Source organism: Gopherus flavomarginatus, chromosome 4 (assembly GCF_025201925.1).
Source record: "Gopherus flavomarginatus isolate rGopFla2 chromosome 4, rGopFla2.mat.asm, whole genome shotgun sequence".
Lineage (NCBI taxonomy): Eukaryota > Metazoa > Chordata > Testudines > Testudinidae > Gopherus > Gopherus flavomarginatus.
The window spans coordinates 57925174-57944478 of NC_066620.1; the positions used below are offsets into that span (position 1 = coordinate 57925174).

At 40.6% G+C, this 19305-nt stretch overlaps 2 protein-coding genes across 5 annotated transcripts in view; one reads left to right on the forward strand and one right to left on the reverse strand.

Moving 5' to 3' along the window:
• Nucleotides 1-19305, forward strand: part of XDH (xanthine dehydrogenase) — an 855537-nt gene that overhangs the window by 551177 nt on the left and 285055 nt on the right. The window lies entirely within an intron of this gene.
• CDC42BPA (CDC42 binding protein kinase alpha) overlaps nucleotides 1-19305 on the reverse strand; it is a 362571-nt gene that overhangs the window by 216769 nt on the left and 126497 nt on the right. For all 4 annotated transcript variants that reach the window (XM_050948407.1, XM_050948405.1, XM_050948404.1 and 1 more), the window contains exon 4: nucleotides 5944-6039. In XM_050948407.1, the coding sequence (XP_050804364.1) occupies nucleotides 5944-6039 (96 nt within the window). The remainder of the gene's footprint in view (nucleotides 1-5943; nucleotides 6040-19305) is intronic.

A 19305-nucleotide genomic window follows, 5' to 3' on the forward strand; every position in this document is an offset into this window, starting at 1 on the left:
TCAAGTTCAATCCTTTATTTTCTATTTCTCTATTTTCAAGGAAAACAGTGTACATCCATGTTTCCAATAATCTCTCTTTACAGTAGGATACAGTGATCTAGGAGTAATATATCACAAGGGTACGGTGCTGTATATTTTCAATCTGCCTATTTCTAACTTCAGTGCCAACATGTTGTGGATAGTCAATTTCATGAATGTTCCTTCATAGTCAGTCAGTCAATTTTCCTTCGTGTGTGTGTCTTTTGAACAGCAACAGAAGAATGAAAAACATTTTAAAATAGGACAAAATGATTGGCAAAACCAGAATAATTTCACAGGGGAACTCAGGACAGGTAGGGACTCTTGTGCCTTGCCTGCCTAAGAGGTGAGCAAGGCAATGGGAGAGGGGGATCTCCTCAACATTAGAGTCTACATCTGTGAGGAATAACGTTTACCCCTCCATATTTGGTTATCCTTAAGGTTTTTTGCTGAAAGATTTTAGATGCTGTTTGAAAAGGAAACAGATTCTGTTGAAAAGAAAAATAGTTTTGGATTCTGTGTTTTAGAACTCCACGGACTGTAACAACTTGAAACATATTGTGACGTCCTCCTGGGAACCATTTTTTAATTTACCAGTTGTTGTGGAGAAATGAATAAAGTCTTTCTACAAAGTCTTCAAAATATCGATAATCAAAATGTTACCGTGTTGCTGTCTGCCATTGAGTTGCAAACCTGCTATGCTGTGAGATGTCTTGCCAGCATGCCTTATAGAAGGCAAATAAGCTATGGTCACCACTGCTCTGAAAAATCAATGAAATGAGATCTGTAATATCAGATAGCCTCCCCGGCAATACTTCTTAAAAGCTGCAGTGGTTGTATACAGAATGTGATGGTTATTAACTGATTTGATGTGTAGTGGTTTTGCTCTCACCCATCCATGCTTTAGTTATTGCTAGGATTAGATTTTTATTGGTAAATGTCGGTAAACATTAATTTTGCTGTACAGACACAAACCGACAAAAAATATTTTCACCTTAATAACAGAAATTTACAGACAGGGAAAGAAAGAAAAATGCTGCTTGAGAACGCAGAGTTTGTATATTTTGACGTGATAATGACAATTTGTGTTTTAACTGTTATAAAGCTTTAACTTTTTGAACCTCAAGATCTACTATCATTAAATAATTATTTTCTGATCCTCCTCCATAATTTCTGTGAAAATTTACATCGATCAAAACAGAAAAAAATGCTTAAAAATAAACATTGAGATTGGCCATCAAAATTGTAACTAAAAATGGAATTCTGCCAAGCCTACTTATTGCTGAGAAAGAATGCTGGAAAAGACTGCAATAGCATTCCTTTTTCTTCACTGAAACAGGATCTTGTGTATTTGTCTACAGCGATCATTCACCCTTTTTAATACAATATATTTGGAAGCTGTTCAAAAAAAATTTAGTTGAAGCAATCATAATACAAAGGGATTTTTTTGTTTGCTTGTTATACAGCACTTTTATACCTTCATTCCATTATAAAAGAATTGTTTCCAGGCATAACAAAAGCAATAAAGTGGTAACAAAATATCATCTAATGCCTAAGCCTGTAAGTAGTCACATTGAAGTCACTGGGACTAATCATGTGCTTGAAGTTAAGGGTGTGCACGAATATTTTCAGGATCAAAGTTAAATTTGTAAGGTGAATTTTTAATGCAACAATGGAGTGACTTCTTTGGACAATATACAAACCACTGCCTCAAGTGGTATCATTCATTCACATAAATGCATTATTTTTTTTCTTCTAAAACCAAGATTGTTAAGAAAATCAAAGAAAGAATATTACGAAGAGGAGATTTCTATTTTTAAAAACTGTTCTTTATCTATACAGTAGTAAGGTGCAGTTCAATGGATTTCACAAGTTGGTTGGCTGGTCAGTTCTCATGTTGTCAGTTGAATAGTGTCACCAAATGTCTTCTGTGCCTACATCATGTTCCATCCCGAGCGAAGTAGAAGAACTAAAAGCTGATCATATACATTCTTTATATAGCAAATATATACACCTTTCTACCCAATATAACTCTGACGAATTCTCAGCTATGCACAAAAATTCCTTGGTTCTCATTTGGCAGACCAAAAACGAGTTAGTCAAGGAATCCTTCAACCAAAGATGATGATATTCTCTCATTTCAAGTCAGTTCCCTAAGATCTAATTCTCATGTGTGAATACTCTTGTATACAGAGATTAAGTGAAAAAGGAAGCATACTCCTAAAGGGACTTAAAAATATTCTAACGTCCAAATTATGACTTTTTTCAAGCACTAAACGACTATCCTTTAAGTGACCACTGAATCAAATCAGCAAGTGTGCACATTTATACCACACTCATAAAAGAGTCACAAGTCAAAGAACATGAAATAGGAAACAGAGCAGGTCCAAATATTAATTTATTCTGCAACTCCAGCAAGTCCATTGTATATACTGTTCACCATTAATAGACAGCTTAAAAAATTGTATAGACAAAATAATACAAATACCATGATGAAAATGAATTCACTCCACAGAAGTTGCTGAATGAATGTTGGACCAAAATATGAATTTATCTACACTCGAACATAGAACAGCAAATAAAACCTAAAACTTAAAATTCACATTTGTATTAGTTTACAATATTCGTCCTTCAAAATATTCTCCAGTTTCTGAGTAAATTTATAGCAAATAATCTGAAAAATATTGTAACCCGATAACAAGCAGCTAAAATACCCTCAATTTTTATGACAGCAGTAAACCTGTAGATGAGAAATTTAGAAGAGACTACAATACGCTGAAAAGGAAACTTAGATATCATCTGTACAAATAAATTAAGATGCCACTAGGACACAGTAACCCCAACTCAGTTGTGCATATTTATAGTATGTCAAAGTCTTCTTCACAAAAATGTTCCTTACATTTTTTTACACTTGTGCTTTCACAGTTGTGACAATAAAAAAATAAAGATTGAAGGAAAAACTGTTGATTAAGCTGCAGATTGAAGTTTTCCATTATAATAAAAACTGCACTACCAATAAATTGGGCAATATATCCCTTTATAAAGTGTGCAGACCCATCATATCTAATAATTATTATTATGTACTGCACAAGTCACTACTGCACAGCATCACAATGCTTCCACAATTAAAAATCAAACTAATCAATTTCTTAAAAACCTGTTTAAAACAGGGTCACCCAGAGGATTCAGGGCCCCCCTCCACCAAATTGCTGCTGGAGACCCAGCACTTCGGCGGCGGGTGCCAGAGCGGAAGGACCCCCCGTCGCAGGTCTTCGGGACACTTTGGCGGAGGGTCCCGGAACGGAAGGACCCCCTGCCACCGAAATGCCGCCGAAGACCGGGAGCGGAAGAAGCTCCGGGGGCCCGGGCCCTGTGAGAGTTTTCCGGGGCCCCCGGAGCAAGTGGAGGACGCACTCCAGGAGCCCCAAAAAAAACTCTTGTGGGGGCCCCTGTGGGGTCCAGGGCAAATTGCCCCACTTGCCCTGCCCTCTGGGTGGCCCTGGTTTAAAAGGGTAAAAGTGCAAATTAAGGCTGTTAAATAGGTATTTATTGCTGGAGTTTAACACAAAGGCATTCAATTCAGGTCATAGATCTGCCTAAATTCTGTATCACGGGTACTTTTACCATGTATATAATATGTATATAATACGATCAAAGCACGTATTAAAATACTGAGAACTGTTTGAAATGGGCCACCCTCATTACCACTACAAAAGTGATATTTCCTCCCTTGGTATTCTACTGTTAACTGAATTGTCCTGTTAGACTGACCCCCTTACTTGGTAAGGCAACTCCCATCTTTTCATGTGCTATGCATATATACCTGCTACTGTATTTTCCACTCCATGCATCTGATGAAGTGGGTTCTAGCCCAGAAAAGCTTATGCCCAAATAAATTTGTTAGTCTCTAGGGTGCCAGAAGGACTCCTCATTGTTTTCGAGAATCAGACAGTTTTCCTGCCTTTTTCTCCTGAATGAAACTATTTGCAAAACTAGCACATGTTAACAGACCACCAATGATAAAGAATGGAAGCGGCTCTGCTCAACGAGTATATTAAGGAAAGAAGCTAGATTAAAATTAGTTCTGGCAGGCTGGAACTGAACATGTAATATTTTCTTAGTAATACTGCTAGCAGTCAAAACACAGTTATAGTTTTTACTGGCCCATATTACTCAATCAGGAAATGGAAAACCTGGGCCCTGATCCTGCTATCAGATACACACAAGCAAAGCCCTGAACCTGTGGAAAGACCAACTGAGGTCAAGGGAATGCTGCAAGATTGCAAGAGCCTGTGCTAGTGCATCCAACTGCAGGATCATGACCAAAAGTCCCAATTCTACAAGTCCTACATTCATGAATTTCCTTTACCTTAAGGACTAAATCATATATGCTTTACTACAGTAATCTTACTGAAGTTAATGTGACTTCATCTGTGAAATGACCAGGAAGTAGCAAATTGTATGTATCAAGTGTACTTTACAAGACAGGAAAGTAAATACGATCAGCTTAGCAACACAATTCAAGTGTGCTCCATTTATTTTTTAAAATGACAAAGATTTAGTAAAAATTGATTATCCTTTATAAATTAATTTTCCTTCTTGAATCCTATATATTACCTAACAGTTAAATGTAATATGAAAGACTAGATTCTTTCAGTAAAATTTATGATGGAAATACATTTTAGAAATGTACATCAAGTTTCAGCATCAGCATGCAATAATTCAGTTTACTATGAAGAGTACCAAACCACTATCTTTTTAAACAGCTAAGTAACATAACAACCACCTGAACTTTTCAGAACAAAACCAAAAGGCATTCCAATTACATTTCAGACATACTTCTTAACAAAAACGTATTTAGATACTTTCATCTGCAATTATAATCTTCAATTCTTCGCAAATTGATTTTTTTTAAAGTTGCTTTTTTAAGGTATACCATGGCTTTCTTTACCCTTTTGGGACTTCTGTGGTTAAGCCCCCCAGCCAGCAGGAGGAGACAGTTCAGATTTGAAATTATGCCTCTCTACTCATTGCCAGAGCCCAGTTGGGTGAATTTCAAATCAACAGGACCGTTAATAGATATAACAATAATCAAGGAGATTAAACAAACTTTTATATCTAACTCTCATTTAATAGTAGGAGAAAAAATTAACTGCTACTTCATTCTGTGAATCAGACCAGGATTACTGGGACAAAATAAATGACAAGATTATAGAAAATGTACATGTAATATAATTGCAAGAGCACTCCCAAAAGGAGAATAATCAGATTAGCTGATACCTACTGGTTACAGAAGTCTGCCCAATAATTGCAGACTTGTACAGAGAACAAAGCAAACTAGCATCTTGAGATATTCATGGCCAAATTCACTAAATCCCCTGACTAGCTTCCATACATGGGGGTAGGGATAGCTCAGTGGTTTCAGCATTAGCCTGCTAAACCCAGGGTTATGAGTTCAACCCTTGAGGGAGCCATTTTGGGATCTGGGGCAAAAATATGTCTGGGGATTGGTTCTACTTTGAGCAGCAGGTTGGACTAAATTACCTCCTGAGGTCCCTTCCAACCCTGATATTCTATTATATTTGGGTAAGGAATGGTGTCCTTAGAAACTGTTTGTCAGAGGCTGAAGATGGATGGCAGGAGAGAGATCACTTGATCATTACCTGTTAGGTTCGCTCCCTCTGGGGCACCTGGCATTGGCCACTGTCGGTAGACAGGATACTGGGCTAGATGGACCCTTGGCCTGACCCAGTACGGCCGTTCTTATGTTCTTATGTACTAATAATGCATTTGACAAGGTTTTATGCATATGGAGATTCAATTTCAAACATAGGGCTAACCGTTGCACACACACTATATCTGTATCTCAATATCACAGACTAAAAGCCTAAAATCACTTTAATAGATATATAAAGGAACACTCACTAAATAGTTGTCATCCTGGAAGGCATAGTGCAATGCTGTGATCCATTGGTTATCTCCATTCACTAATACATCCCTCTCTTCTCGAAAACAGGCTGTCTGAAGGGGAGAAAAGAATATTTTAGTTACAATAGATATTAGTATCAAACAATAAATGTATGTCATGAAATGGCAATCAAATACATAGGATGACATTACAAGATACATTTATCCCCCTTCAGTAAAAGCCATTTAATCCACACTCCTGACATGTTGAGAACATGGGGCCAGCAGTGTATCAACACTTTACATCTACTTGGAGTACAACTGTACTTCCCAGTTATTGTTCTTGGGATGAAGACAGAAAAAACAGACTCTTCTGCTCACTGTCTCCAGATCACAGGTCAAAATCTGCTCATGGACCTGTTCATAGGGAAGTCAATGAGATTATATTATGGTATCTGAGGGCAGAACTAGCCCTACATGTGCGCAATCTCTTCTGTGAGCTATATGTGTTTCTATTATAAACACTCATTTTCAGGATTTATAACTTGTCCAAAAAATTACTGCAACACAATTGTACTGCAAGATTGTTTGATTCAGTACAAAACAGTGCTGTTTTATCTACAGCAACAAGACAATGTCAGATTCTCACCCCAACCTATGTATTTGCTGCACTGAAAAAATACAGCAAGACTCTTTATTTTAATCAGAGCTGCTTCTCTGTGAGACTAATTGCATTATATAATTTATAAGCACAAATATGTTTATATAGGTACACAAACACAATGACCCCTATAAAAAGGCAATTGAAGCCCACAGGAGTAGTATCTGGCTCTATATATTATGGGCTTATTTCACAGCACTGTCACTCCCGATTTACACCGGTAGTCATATTTTATATATGCAATATTTTTCTAATGATTATAAATAAAGTAACCTCCAGCTACTTCCATCTTGCCCTCAATCTATTAGTCAAGCTAGCCAATTTCTTTTTGGCATCATATCTGAGGGTTTGGCTACGTTAGAATTAAGTTGATGGTGACACATTCAGGAGGACATGTTAGAGACAGGTTGAGATGCAAGATGGGACTGAAAGAAGCAGATTTGCGAGTCATTGGTCTAAAGATAGTAGTTGAAATCATGTCAGCAAATGAGATCACCCAGTGAAAAGGTATAAAGCAAGAAGAGGAGCAAGCCAAAGATGGAGTCCTCTAAGATCCCACACAGGGTAGGAAAGGAGAAGAGAAACCACCAAGAGATCCTCAGGAATTACTGGAGAAGCAGGAGAACCACAGAGTTGTGAAAGCCAGGGGAGGATAAAATGCTGAGAAGGAAAACAAACAGTGTCAGACATAGGAGACAGATCAAAGTGATTAGAATCCTTGAGACTTGGTGAGGAAAATGTAAGTAGCAATCTTGGGAGACAGCAGATTTAAATTAGAAAGGAAGGATGCCAAACTAAAGAGGATCTAAGATGGAACTGCAGGACAGGAATTCCAGGCCATGGTTATAAATGATCTTCAATGAATTCAGAGTGAAAGGCAGAAGAGGCATAGGGTGATAGTTGAAGAGGCAGATGGACTGTTTTAGTTTTTGAAGATGCAGAGACCTTAACATTCTTGGATTTTGAGGAGGAGCTGGCTAGAAAAGGATGAAAGAGAGGAGGAGATTAGTGGATAGATGGAGATTTGGACGTAAAGTGAAGATGAGAAACTCTGCCAAGATATACTGTAAATATTCTGCTACTCCAAATACACATTTAATCAGTTTAGGCCAATTTCATCAGCTTAAACCATATCCTGTGTCTTCATATTTAAGCAATAGCTTAAAGAAAAATCAAAGTTTTTCTTCCTTATTACTTTTTCCACTTCATTTCCAAAAACAGCCAAATACCAGAATGAATATGGTTATTGTTGGCAGTGAACTTTGGAGAGGGACAAACGAAGAGTGCAGCTTAATTATTTTTGCGCAGAGCTGAAGCTAAACTTATAAGAGCAACCAAAAAATACCAAACCTTGTTTTGACCAGTAAAATGAGCAAATGTGATACAGAGGTCAGAAAGAAGAAACACTTGCTCACTTTTTACACCTGAATAGTAACACTATGCAAGAGAGAATAGGAATACCTGATGCAAGATTCAATAATAAAATACACCACACGATAAACAAAAGATCTTTATTGGGAGTCAAACGAGATATAGAATGAGGACAAAAAAAGAATTTGGGAGAAGAGTGGTTGGAGTTGTTTTTTTGTTTTGTTTTGTTTAAGTCTTTGCCAGAAATAGAGAACAATGAGAAACTATAAACTCTTTGTTATTCCCACAAACAAAATGACAAGTAAACAAACTGCATGTTATTACACAGAGGCATGGAGCTGGTTTCTACAGTGAGTCTATCTAATATTTATTGTGCCATCGTCTCTGACACAAATTCACAAAAGAGCTTGCATTCCTTGAGCACCCAAAACACTCACTCCTCGGCAGAATGCCTGGAGCTGGCAGCAGAAGCAGAAGTAGGTCACATTTGAAATTTTAATAGCCCGGCGGAGAAAGCTGGAGCAGCTCTCTCACCCGTCTTGGGCTCCTGCTCTTCTCATATGACTCAACCTCTCCCTGGATCCTCAGCCCCACTTCACTGGGCTCCTGCTGGATGAAACTTTTCCAAGTACACAAATTCTGAGGCTTACCATGTGGATTCACTTTTAGGGAAGATGTGTATCTAAGTCTCTTAGATAGCTTTGACAATCTCAACCTACACACATCAAAACTAAATGTTTAAAACATATGTGTATAAAAATAAACATTTATTTTAGATGTATGAAATCTGCTTTAACTTAATATCCCTTAGGTTCCCTCTAGTCTGGACAGAGTAAATAATACTACTGGGTGCCTCTCCCCAGCCTGTCTGGCCAAATTTTCTTGTACTTCACTTTTTCCTTGACTTGTCTGGGCTCTACTCTGTGGACAGCTTCTCTTGGACTGCCAATCCTTCCCTTCCCCACGTCAGACATTCCCAATGCTTTCTGTGAGTCTACTACTGTATTATGTAGGGCCATCAACATATAATAATAATGGTGCTCAGTATATGGTAAATTATGCAAATTGCATAAATAACAGGGCCTTGAGAACGGTTATCTGCAGGACAAGTCATGCAGTGCTCCTACTTTCCCAGCTGAGGAGAAGGCCAACAGGATTGAGTGACAGCAAGTTAAGACAGATTAATTTTTTCCCTTAAAGGATAAAATAAAGGAGCAGTAAGCAAATTTAGTATTAGATTTAAGGCCCAAGGAAATATGACAAATATGACTAATTGCTTCAGTGTATGTTACCAAACACTTGATAATGTATGTAAAGTGCAAAATTATATTACCTTAATTTTAATCAATAGATCTTTTGCTGATCTATTGATCAGAACTATTTTATGAAGTGTTAGATCTTTAGCACTCAACGCTCTACAACACTTAGTCTCCTCATATTAAGCAACACCAAAAGCTTGTTTTAGTTAAAGTCCTAGAATGAAGTGCAGTGTAAATAACTATCACATGATGGAATTCAACTGCGTTTTTTGCATTCCAATTTATTTCCATCTTGGTGTTTATATTCTGATGATCTCCAACATGCTCAGCCAACTGTTTAATAAGCAAGATTGATGGGAAATCCATTGTGTTTCTAGAGAGCATTTCCAAAGAAAAATTAAGACCAAGCGTTGATTTATGTGGCCCCGAACGTTTTATGAAAATTATATCACATTAAACAAATTAATTGACAGAATCATAGAAATGTAGAACTTGAAGGGATATAGAGAAGTAATCAAGTCCAGTTGCTTGTGCTGTGGCAGGACCATGTAATCCTAGACCAGGGGTCGGCAAACTTTGGCATGTGGCCCATCAGGGTAATCCACTGGCGGGCCGCTAGACATTTTGTTTACGTTGACCATCCACAACCACGGCCCCCTGAAGCTCCCAGTGTCCGCGGTTCACCGTTCCCAGTCAATGGGAGCTGCAGGAAGTGGCGGCCAGAACATCCTGCAGCTCCCATTGACCAGGAACTCGTTTCCACGCTAGAGGTGTTCTCTATCCTCCTCCCTCCTCCGCCCTCAATTAGAACAAATTACAGTATGTGGTATGTTTCATTATTTCAGCATGAAAGCAAGAACATAAGAACGTAAGGATGGCAACACTGGATCGGACCAAAGATCCATCTAGCCCAGTATCCTGTCTACCGACAGTGGCCAATGCCAAGTGCCCCAGAGGGAATGAACCTAACAGGTAATGATCAAGTGATCTCTCTCCTGCTGTCCATCACCATCCTCTGACAAACAGAGGCTAGGGACACCATTCCTTACCCAGCCTAATAGCCATTAATGGACTTGACTTCCATGAATTTAACCAGTTTTCTTCTAAACCCTGTTATAGTCCTAGCCTTCACAACCTCCTCAGGCAAGGAGTTCCACAAGTTGATTGTGCACTGTGTGAAGAACTTCTTTTTGTTTTAAACCTGCTGCCCGTTAATTTCATTTGGTGGCCCATTGTTCTTATATTATGGGAACAAGCAAATAACTTTTCCTTATTCACTTTCTCCACATCACTCATGATTTTATATACCTCTATCATATCCCCCCTTAGTCTCTTCTTTTCCAAGCTGAAGAGTCCTAGCCTCTAATCTCTCCTCATATGGGAACCATTTAAAACCCCTATTCATTTTAGCTGCCCTTCTCTGAACATTTTCTAATGCCAGTATATCTTTTTTGAGATGAGGAGACCAGATCTGCACACAGTATTCAAGATGTGGATGTACAATGGATTTATAGAAGGGTAATAAGATATTCTCCGTCTTATTCTCTATCCTTTTTTTAATGATTCCCAACATCCTGGTTGCTTTTTTGACTGCTGCTGTATACTGTGTGGATGTCTTCAGAGAACTATCCACGATGACTCCAAGATCTCTTTCCTGATTAGTTGTAGCTAAAATAGCCCCCATCATATTGTATGTATAGTTGGGGTTATTTTTCCCAATGTGCAGTACTTTACATTTATCCATATTAAATTTCATTTGACATTTTGTTGCCCAGTCACTTAGTTTTGTGAGATTTTTCTGAAGTTCTTCACAGTCTGCTTTGGTCTTAACTATCTTCAGCCGTTTAGTATCATCTGCAAACTTTGCCACCTCAGATAAGTCAAAACTAGAAATATAACTCCATTCTATTTTTAAATGTACCCTCTTAAAGCCAGTTTAAAAATTGTATTTCTTTCCATTAAAAAGAGGTTATAAATAGTTTTGAAATATCTTCTCTCTGCAAGGTATTTAAAATACTCTTCCCACAGGTCCCAGTGGGTTTCTTGAAGTCTGCATAGCCAGTCTAAAAAGAACTACAACTTTATTTTTCCACTGGTTTGGTGACCAGATGACAAAAAGTGGAAACAGAACCTTCTGGAATTAAATTGTATTACACAGTGACCTTCAGTGCCCCACATATCTGCAAATTGTCATTCTTTTCAATTTTTCCAGTGTGTGCCTGCCCTATTATTATAAAAACAACAACAAGATTCAGTAGTCTACACAATATATTGCACAAATACCAAAGTACACGTAAAAAGCTTATACTATAAAAATACAAAACAGAGATGGAGGATAAGAGAAAGGAGCACAACAGAGAAAGAAAGCGATCAAGGGGTAACTACCATGTTTTGATAGTACAATTTTATTGATTTTTTTTCCATTAGATAGACTATATCCCACGTACACCACAATCTAGGCCAGGGGTCGGCAACCTCTGGCACATGGCTCGCCAGGGTAAGCACCCTGGTGGGCCAGGCCAGTTTGTTTACCTGCCGTGCCATCAGGTTCAGCCGATTGTGGCTCCCACTGGCCGCGGTTCATCATCCCAGGCCAATGGGGGCTGTAGGAAGCGGCGCGGACCAAGGGATGTGCTGGCCGCGGCTTCCTGCCGCTCCCACTGGCCTGGGATGGCGAACTGTGGACAGTGGGAGCCACGATTGGCCAAACTCTCCAGACGCGGCAGGTAAATGAACTGGTCCTACTCGCCAGGGTGCTTACCCTGGCGAGCCGCGTGCCTGAGGTTGCCGATCCCTGATCAAGGCACAGTCAGCCAATTGATTTCTTGTATGGATCAGTGAGCCAACATAAGGCATTTGTCAAACTAAATAACATTACATACAAAAAGTGTTAGAAGTATTTAGGTTGCAAAGGCAAGCATGCAAGTTAGAAAATGATAGATTTATGACTGCTCTTGCAACCTTAGTTCAGCATCCTGGTGCGTCCAACCTGTTCACCGAATTAGGTAGGGGCCATTCGGATAAAATTGTATGGGGTCATGTAATTAATGTCATAACCATACCCAGGAGGCCAAATTAAGGTTGCATGGACTACTCTAAATCTGACATTTTCAGTGTTTGACTTTGCTAACTACATAATATCTTTTTAATTTAGTTTTTTGTAAGTCATGTCCTAGGATGTTTTAAAGAACAAAAGAAAAAAAAATTCTGTGACACAGAACTGCAGTAATCTCTTCAAGGTTTGAATCCTGAGTCTTCTGCACTGTAGCACAGACTTCTACCACTTGAGATACAGGACTAATTACATTAGCTGGAAGATGTTATACCAGACTTGGGGGGAATTGCTGGCATCATGTACAAAGGTTAACTTTTACTCTATGCAATTTAAATGTTACACAAGCACACATTTATAAAACATACTATGTTAAAATAATTTAAGCCTCTAAAACAATTTATTTACAACAAAAATGGTTTTACTACTATAATTTATCCTTTCCTACTTTCAATAAACTGATGATATCTGTGGGCTGGTCTACACTGAAAATTTACATCAGCACAGCTATGAAAAATCCACACCCTTGAGAGATATAGCTGTCGACCTAATCCCCAGGGAAGACTGTGTTAGGACAACTGCAGAATTCTTCTGTCAACCTAGATACCACCTCTCGTGGAGGTGGCTTAACTACAGCGATGAAAGACCCCAACTGTCACTGTAGCAAGTGTCTACAGAAGTGCAGCACTGCAGCTGTGCTGCTATAATGTTTTAAGTGTACATATTCCCTAAATCAATTGTATTTGTTTCAGTATGGAGGGGGGGAGATTTCCCATAATAAGGGCTGCATTCCAAACAGGAAGAAAGCACCTGAAGGATAACAGGGTTATAAGGAATTGCTAGCATGAGTTTGTCAAGAACAAATCATGCCAAATCAACCTGATCTCCTTCTTTGACAATGTCACCGGCCTAGTGGATAGGGGAGAAGCAGTATATGTGATGTATCTTGGTTTTAGTAAGGCTTTTAACACAATCTCACACGACATTCTTATAAACAAACTAGGGAAATGTTGTCTAAATGAAATTACTGTAAGGTGGATTCAAAGGTACAACTGGTACAAATACTGTACTCAAACCCAATAAGGTTCACTTTCCTTTTGTTTAAAGAGGACAGTAGCTTCACAAACTCATCCAGATACCTAGGGCATGCAACTTGGTTCCATGGAGTACAGACTGATGTTATATGCAGACAATGTCCCTTTGTATATAGCCAGACTTGAAATCACTATTCTAACCCTCCTATCACCAATTCAAAAATTTGGAGCAATACCTAGTTAAAAAATAAATCGGGAAAAATCAAAAATATTGCAAGTCTCCTGGTTGTCATGTCATGTGGCTTTTTCTTAATAGAATTTCCACAGGCAACCTGATGTAATTAAGTATGCAAGTATAAGTACCGAGAAACTTTAACAAACTAGTGAAGATAACTTTAGATCATGTACTCTTTCAAATAAGTAATGACACAAATAAGTGGCATCTTCTGTCCCTGAGCCTATCAAGAAGGTCAATACAGTAAAAATGAATATTCTGTTTAGGCTCCTCTATATTCTAAATGGCCCATCTGTATATACCCGTTTCATTTTTAAAAATGTATTTACATTTTTAGAGCGTTTCTGCAGGGCCCTGGTCAACACACATGACTATCATTTGAAAACCTCCAGCTCCCTAATATCCAAGAGTGGTTTATGCTCCCAGATCTACAAAATTACTATTACCCTTTCATCATGTCACAGATGTCAAATTGGTTCCAGCATGCTAACACCCTTATACTTACCTGGGTGGAAACTGAACAGGTATTAATGTATCTGCCTCCCCTGTGGGTCTGCTGAGTTTTTCTTTTTGTCTGATAGAGAAAAATAGGATGCCTGCAGCAGTGGCTGCAGAAAGGGTCTGGGCTGTCCTAGTTAAGAGGTACATATTTAATCCTTGCTGTGCTCCAAAAGCACCTATCTAGGGTAACCCAGACTTGAAGACTGGGAAAAAACTTGGAGAAACTGGATGAACAGGGGTATGATATAGATTTCTAACATTCAAGAAACAATATGACCTGACACCCTTAGTTGAGTGACTATACTAAAAACTAAAAGATTTGCCAACTTATCAGTTTGGTCTGGATGCCCTAGGACTGCCACAGGACCCAGAGTTACTAAGAACCACTGGAATGTTTCATACATTCCCCAGGCCCATGTCCACTATGTATGCTTTATTAACGAAGAGGAACTCCAGCAGTCTCGGGGTATGTCTACATTACGGGATTATTCCAATTTTACAGAAACCGATTTTTTAAAACAGATCGTATAAAGTCAAGTGCATGCGGCCACACTAAGCACATTAATTCGGCAGTGTGCATCCATGTACCGAGGCTAGCGTCGATTTCCAGAGCGTAGCATTGTGGGTAGCTATCTCATAGCTCCCACAGTCTCCCCCGCACATTGAAATTCTGGGTTGAGATCACAATGCATGATGGAGCAAAAACTGTGTCGCGGGTGATTCTGGGTAAATGTTGTCACTAAAAATCCTTCCTCCGTGAAAGCAACGGTAGACATTCATTTCGTGCCCTTTTTCTCTGGATTACCCTGGCAGACGCCATAGTATGGTAACCATGGAGCCCGTTTAGCCTTTTTTCACTGTCACCATATGTGTACTGGACGCTGCTGACAGATGCGGTACTGCAGTGCTACACAGCAGCATTCATTTGCCTTAGCAAGGTTAAAGAAACGGTTACCAGCCCTATTGCACCGTCTGCTACTTTGGAAATTGGCGATGACAGTTACCAGTCATATTGTACTGTCTGCTGCTGTCATGGGTGCTCCTGGCTGGCCTCGCTGAGGTCGGCCAGGGGCTCATGGACAAAAATGGGAATGACTTCCCAGGTCATTCCCTTCTTTATGTTTTGTCTAAAAATAGAGTCAGTTCTTGCCCTAGAATATGGGGCAAGTCTACTAGAGAACCAGAGAGCATAGCTGCTCCAGGTCAGAGCCCCAGATATCCCGCAGAAATGATAAGCTGCATGCCATTCTAGGGGGTGCCCCGGCAACAACCCCACCCGTTGCTTCCCTCCTCCCACACCCCTCCTGGGCTACCGTGGCAGTTATCCCCCCATTTGTGTGATGAAGTAATAAAGAATGCAGGAATAAGAAACACTGACTTTTTAGTGAGATAAAATGAGGAGGAGGCAGCCTCCAGCTGCTATGATATTTCAGGCAGGACATCTTCATTACTTATTAAAGGGTGGGGAGGGAGAGGAGCACAGCCTCCCGCTGCTATGATGAGGACGGTACCAGCCAGGACTGAATCTCCAGGACACAAAGTTTAAAGAAGGGAATGACCAGGAGTCATTCCCATTTTTGCCCAGGCGCCCCCAGCAGACCTCACCAAGGCCAGCCAGGAGTACTCACAGGATGAAGACGAGGACGGCTATCAGTCATATTGTACCGTAGCGTCTGCCACCGGGGAGGGCAGGGGAGAGGATGCTGCTGTTTGGTGCTGCAGCACCCCATCTACCAGCAGCATCAAGTAGACACACAGTGACATTGAAAAGAGGCGAGAAAAGATTTTTTTCCCTTTTCTTGGGAGGTTGAGGGGGGGTAAATTGATGACATATTCCCTGAACCACTGGCAACAATGTTTTTGACCCTTCCAGCATTGGGAGCTCAGCCAAGAATGCAAATACTTTTTGGAGACTGCAGGAACTGTGGGATAGCTCGAGTCCTCAGTCCCCCTTCCCTCGCTCCATGAGTGTCCATTTGATTCTTTGGCCTTCCGTTACGCTTGTCACACAGCATTGTGTTGAGTCTCTGCTGTAGCCTCTGTCTATCATAGCCTGGAGATTTTTTCAAATGCTTTGGCATTTCGTCTTCTGCAACGGAGCTCTGATAGAACAGATTTGTCTCCCCATACAGCGATCAGATCCAGTATCTCCTGTATGGTCCATGCTGGAGCTCTTTTTGGATTTGGGACTGCATGGCCATCCATGCTGATCAGCGCTCCACGCTGGGCAAACAGGAAATGAAATTCAAAAGTTCGCGGGGCTTTTCCTGTCTACCTGGCCAGTGCATCCGAGTTCAGATTGCTTTCCAGAGCGGTCACAATGGTGCACTGTGGGATACCGCCTGGAGGCCAATACCGTCGAAATGCAGCCACACTAACCCTTATCTGACATGGCAATATCGATTTCAGCGCTACTCCCCTCATCGGGGAGGAGTACAGAAATCGGTTTTAAGAGCCCTTTATATCGATATAAAGGGCTTCGTTGTCTGGAAGGGTGCAGGGTTAAATCGGTTTAACACTGCTAAATTAGGTATAAACGCGTAGTGTAGACCAGGCCTGGAGTTCTCTGTGAAAGAGTGGGAAGGGGAATTATCACACAGCCCTTAAAAGTACCCCAATGGCAGAGCATATTATAGAATGTTAAAAATGCTTGTGTGGATCTCAGGCTATGCCTGATAAAGCAAAAGATTTTATTCAAAATGTACTGGACTCAACAGAGGCTGGACGATCAAGGAGCCTTGTCCTCTGAAGTTTGTTGATGCTGTAGTTAAAAAAAATAAAAAATAAAAAATAAAAAAAGGAACCCTGATATATATACGCTAGGAACTGTCCAATAGCTAGGCAGCTGTGGAAAAAGACGGTTACTCACCTTTGTAACTGTTGTTCTTCGAGATGTGTTGCTCATATCCATTCCAATTAGGTGTGCGCGCGCCGCGTGCATGTTTGTCGGAAGATTTTTACCCTAGCAACACCCGGCGGGTGGGGTGGGCGCCCCCTGGCGTGGCGCCACTATGGCACCGAATATATACCCCTGCCGACCCGTCTGCTCCTCAGTTCCTTCTTGCCAGCTACTCCAACAGTGGGGAAGGAGGGCGGGTTTTGGAATGGATATGAGCAACACATCTCGAAGATCAACAGTTACGAAGGTGAGTAACCATCTTTTCTTCTTCGAGTGCTTGCTCACATCCATTCCAATTAGGTGACTCCAAGCCTTAACTAGGCGGTGGGGTCGGAGTGAGAAACTGCAGAATGCAAAACTGCTAAGCCGAAGGCTGCATCGTCTCTGGATTTTTGCACCAAGGCATAATGGGAAGTAAAGGTGTGTACCGAAGACCATGTATGTGCTCGACATATCTCCTGAATAGGTACTTGAGCTAAAAAGGCGGCCGACGAGGCCTGAGCCCTGGTAGAATGTGCGCTAATATGACCCGGAGAGGCATGAGCTAGATCGTAGCAAGTCCGGATGCACGCTGTTACCCAGGACGAAATCCTCTGAGAAGAGATAGGCTGGCCTTTCATCCGGTCCACCACTGCAACAAAGAGTTGGGGCATTTTGCGGAAGGGCCTCATATGGTCAATATAGAAGGCGAGTGCCCTACAAACGTCGAGCGAATGTAACTGCTGCTCCCTACGAGATGTATGCGGTTTGGGGAAGAAGACCGGGAGGAATATGTCCTGGTTGAGATGAAAGGCCGAGACTACTTTAGGGAGGTACGCCGGACGTGGGCGTAGCTGCACCTTGTCCTTGTGGAACACCGTGTATGGTGGGTCCACCATCAGAGCCCGAAGCTCAGAGACTCTCCTAGCTGATGTAATGGCTACTGTCATAAACAGATAGCTAAGGGTTAATGTCTCTTTCACCTGAAGCACCTGACCAGAGGACCAATCAGGAAACCGGATTTTTTCAACTTTGGGTGGAGGGAATTGAGTGTCTGAGTCTTTTGTCTGTCTGCCTGCTTTCTCTGAGCTTTGGAGAAGTAGTTTCTACTTTCTAGTCTTCTGTTTCTAAGTGTAAGGACAAAGAGATCAGATAGTAAGTTATATGGTTTCTTTTCTTTGGTATTTGCATGAATATAAGTGCTGGAGTGCTTTGATTTGTATTCTTTTTGAATAAGGCTGTTTATTCAATATTCTTTTAAGCAATTGACCCTGTATTGTATCATCTTAATACAGAGAGACCATTTGTATGTATTTTTCTTTCTTTTTATATAAAGCTTTCTTTTAAGACCTGTTGGAGTTTTTCTTTACTTCAGGGAAATTGAGTCTGTACTCACCAGGGAATTGGTGGGAGGAAGAAATCAGGGGGGGAGATCTGTGTGTGTTGGATTTGCTAGCCTGATTTTGCATTCCCTCTGGGGGAATAGGAAAGTACTTTTTGTTTCCAGGATTGGGAACAGAGAGGGGGAGTCACTCTGTTTGGATTCACAGAGCTTGTGTCTGTGTATCTCTCCAGGAGCACCTGGAGGGGGGAAGGGAAAAAGGATTATTTCCCTTGGTTGTGAGACTCAAGGGATTTGGGTCTTGGGGTCCCCAGGGAAGGTTTTTCAGAGGGACCAGAGTGCCCCAAAACACTCTAATTTTTTGGGTGGTGGCAGCAGGTACCAGGTCCAAGCTGGTAACTAAGCTTGGAGGTTTTCATGCTAACCCCCATATTTTGGACGCTAAGGTCCAAATCTGGGACTAAGGTTATGACATGGTGTAGCAGTGGTGGGATATAGACAGAATCCAGAAGCCAGTAGGAATATTATATTTTTCTTTTCTCTGCTAAGGGCTTTTTAGCAGAGAGAAACAGTTTGGTTTTAAAAGGGAACCAGAGAGAATTTTTTTTTCTGCTCTCTCTGGCAGTTTGTGGCTTGCATAATAAGCAAGAAGCCATTAAGAGACTGTTAAGGGTCTTTTGTCACACAATAGCCCTCCCATTAGGAGGCAAGTACCAGCACTATATATATGCAAATAAAGTGGTTTTTCAGGTTTACTTAACATTGAAGATTAGCTAAAGGCACTGTTGCTAGGCAGACTTCAGGAGGCAACAGAGAACCTGCAGTTCAGAAGATAACCACCGGAGGGCACCCCAACCCAAGAAAACAAGAACCATGACTTCTAAGGCAAAAATTGAGGCCGAAGAACAAATCAAAGAAGCTGAACACAGGCGACAACTGGAAATAAAACAAAAGAGATGGAGATGAAAGAAAGAGAAGAACAAGACAAAGAGGCAGCACACAAAAGAAAACTAGAAGAAGAAGAGGTGGCCTACCGAAGAAGACAAG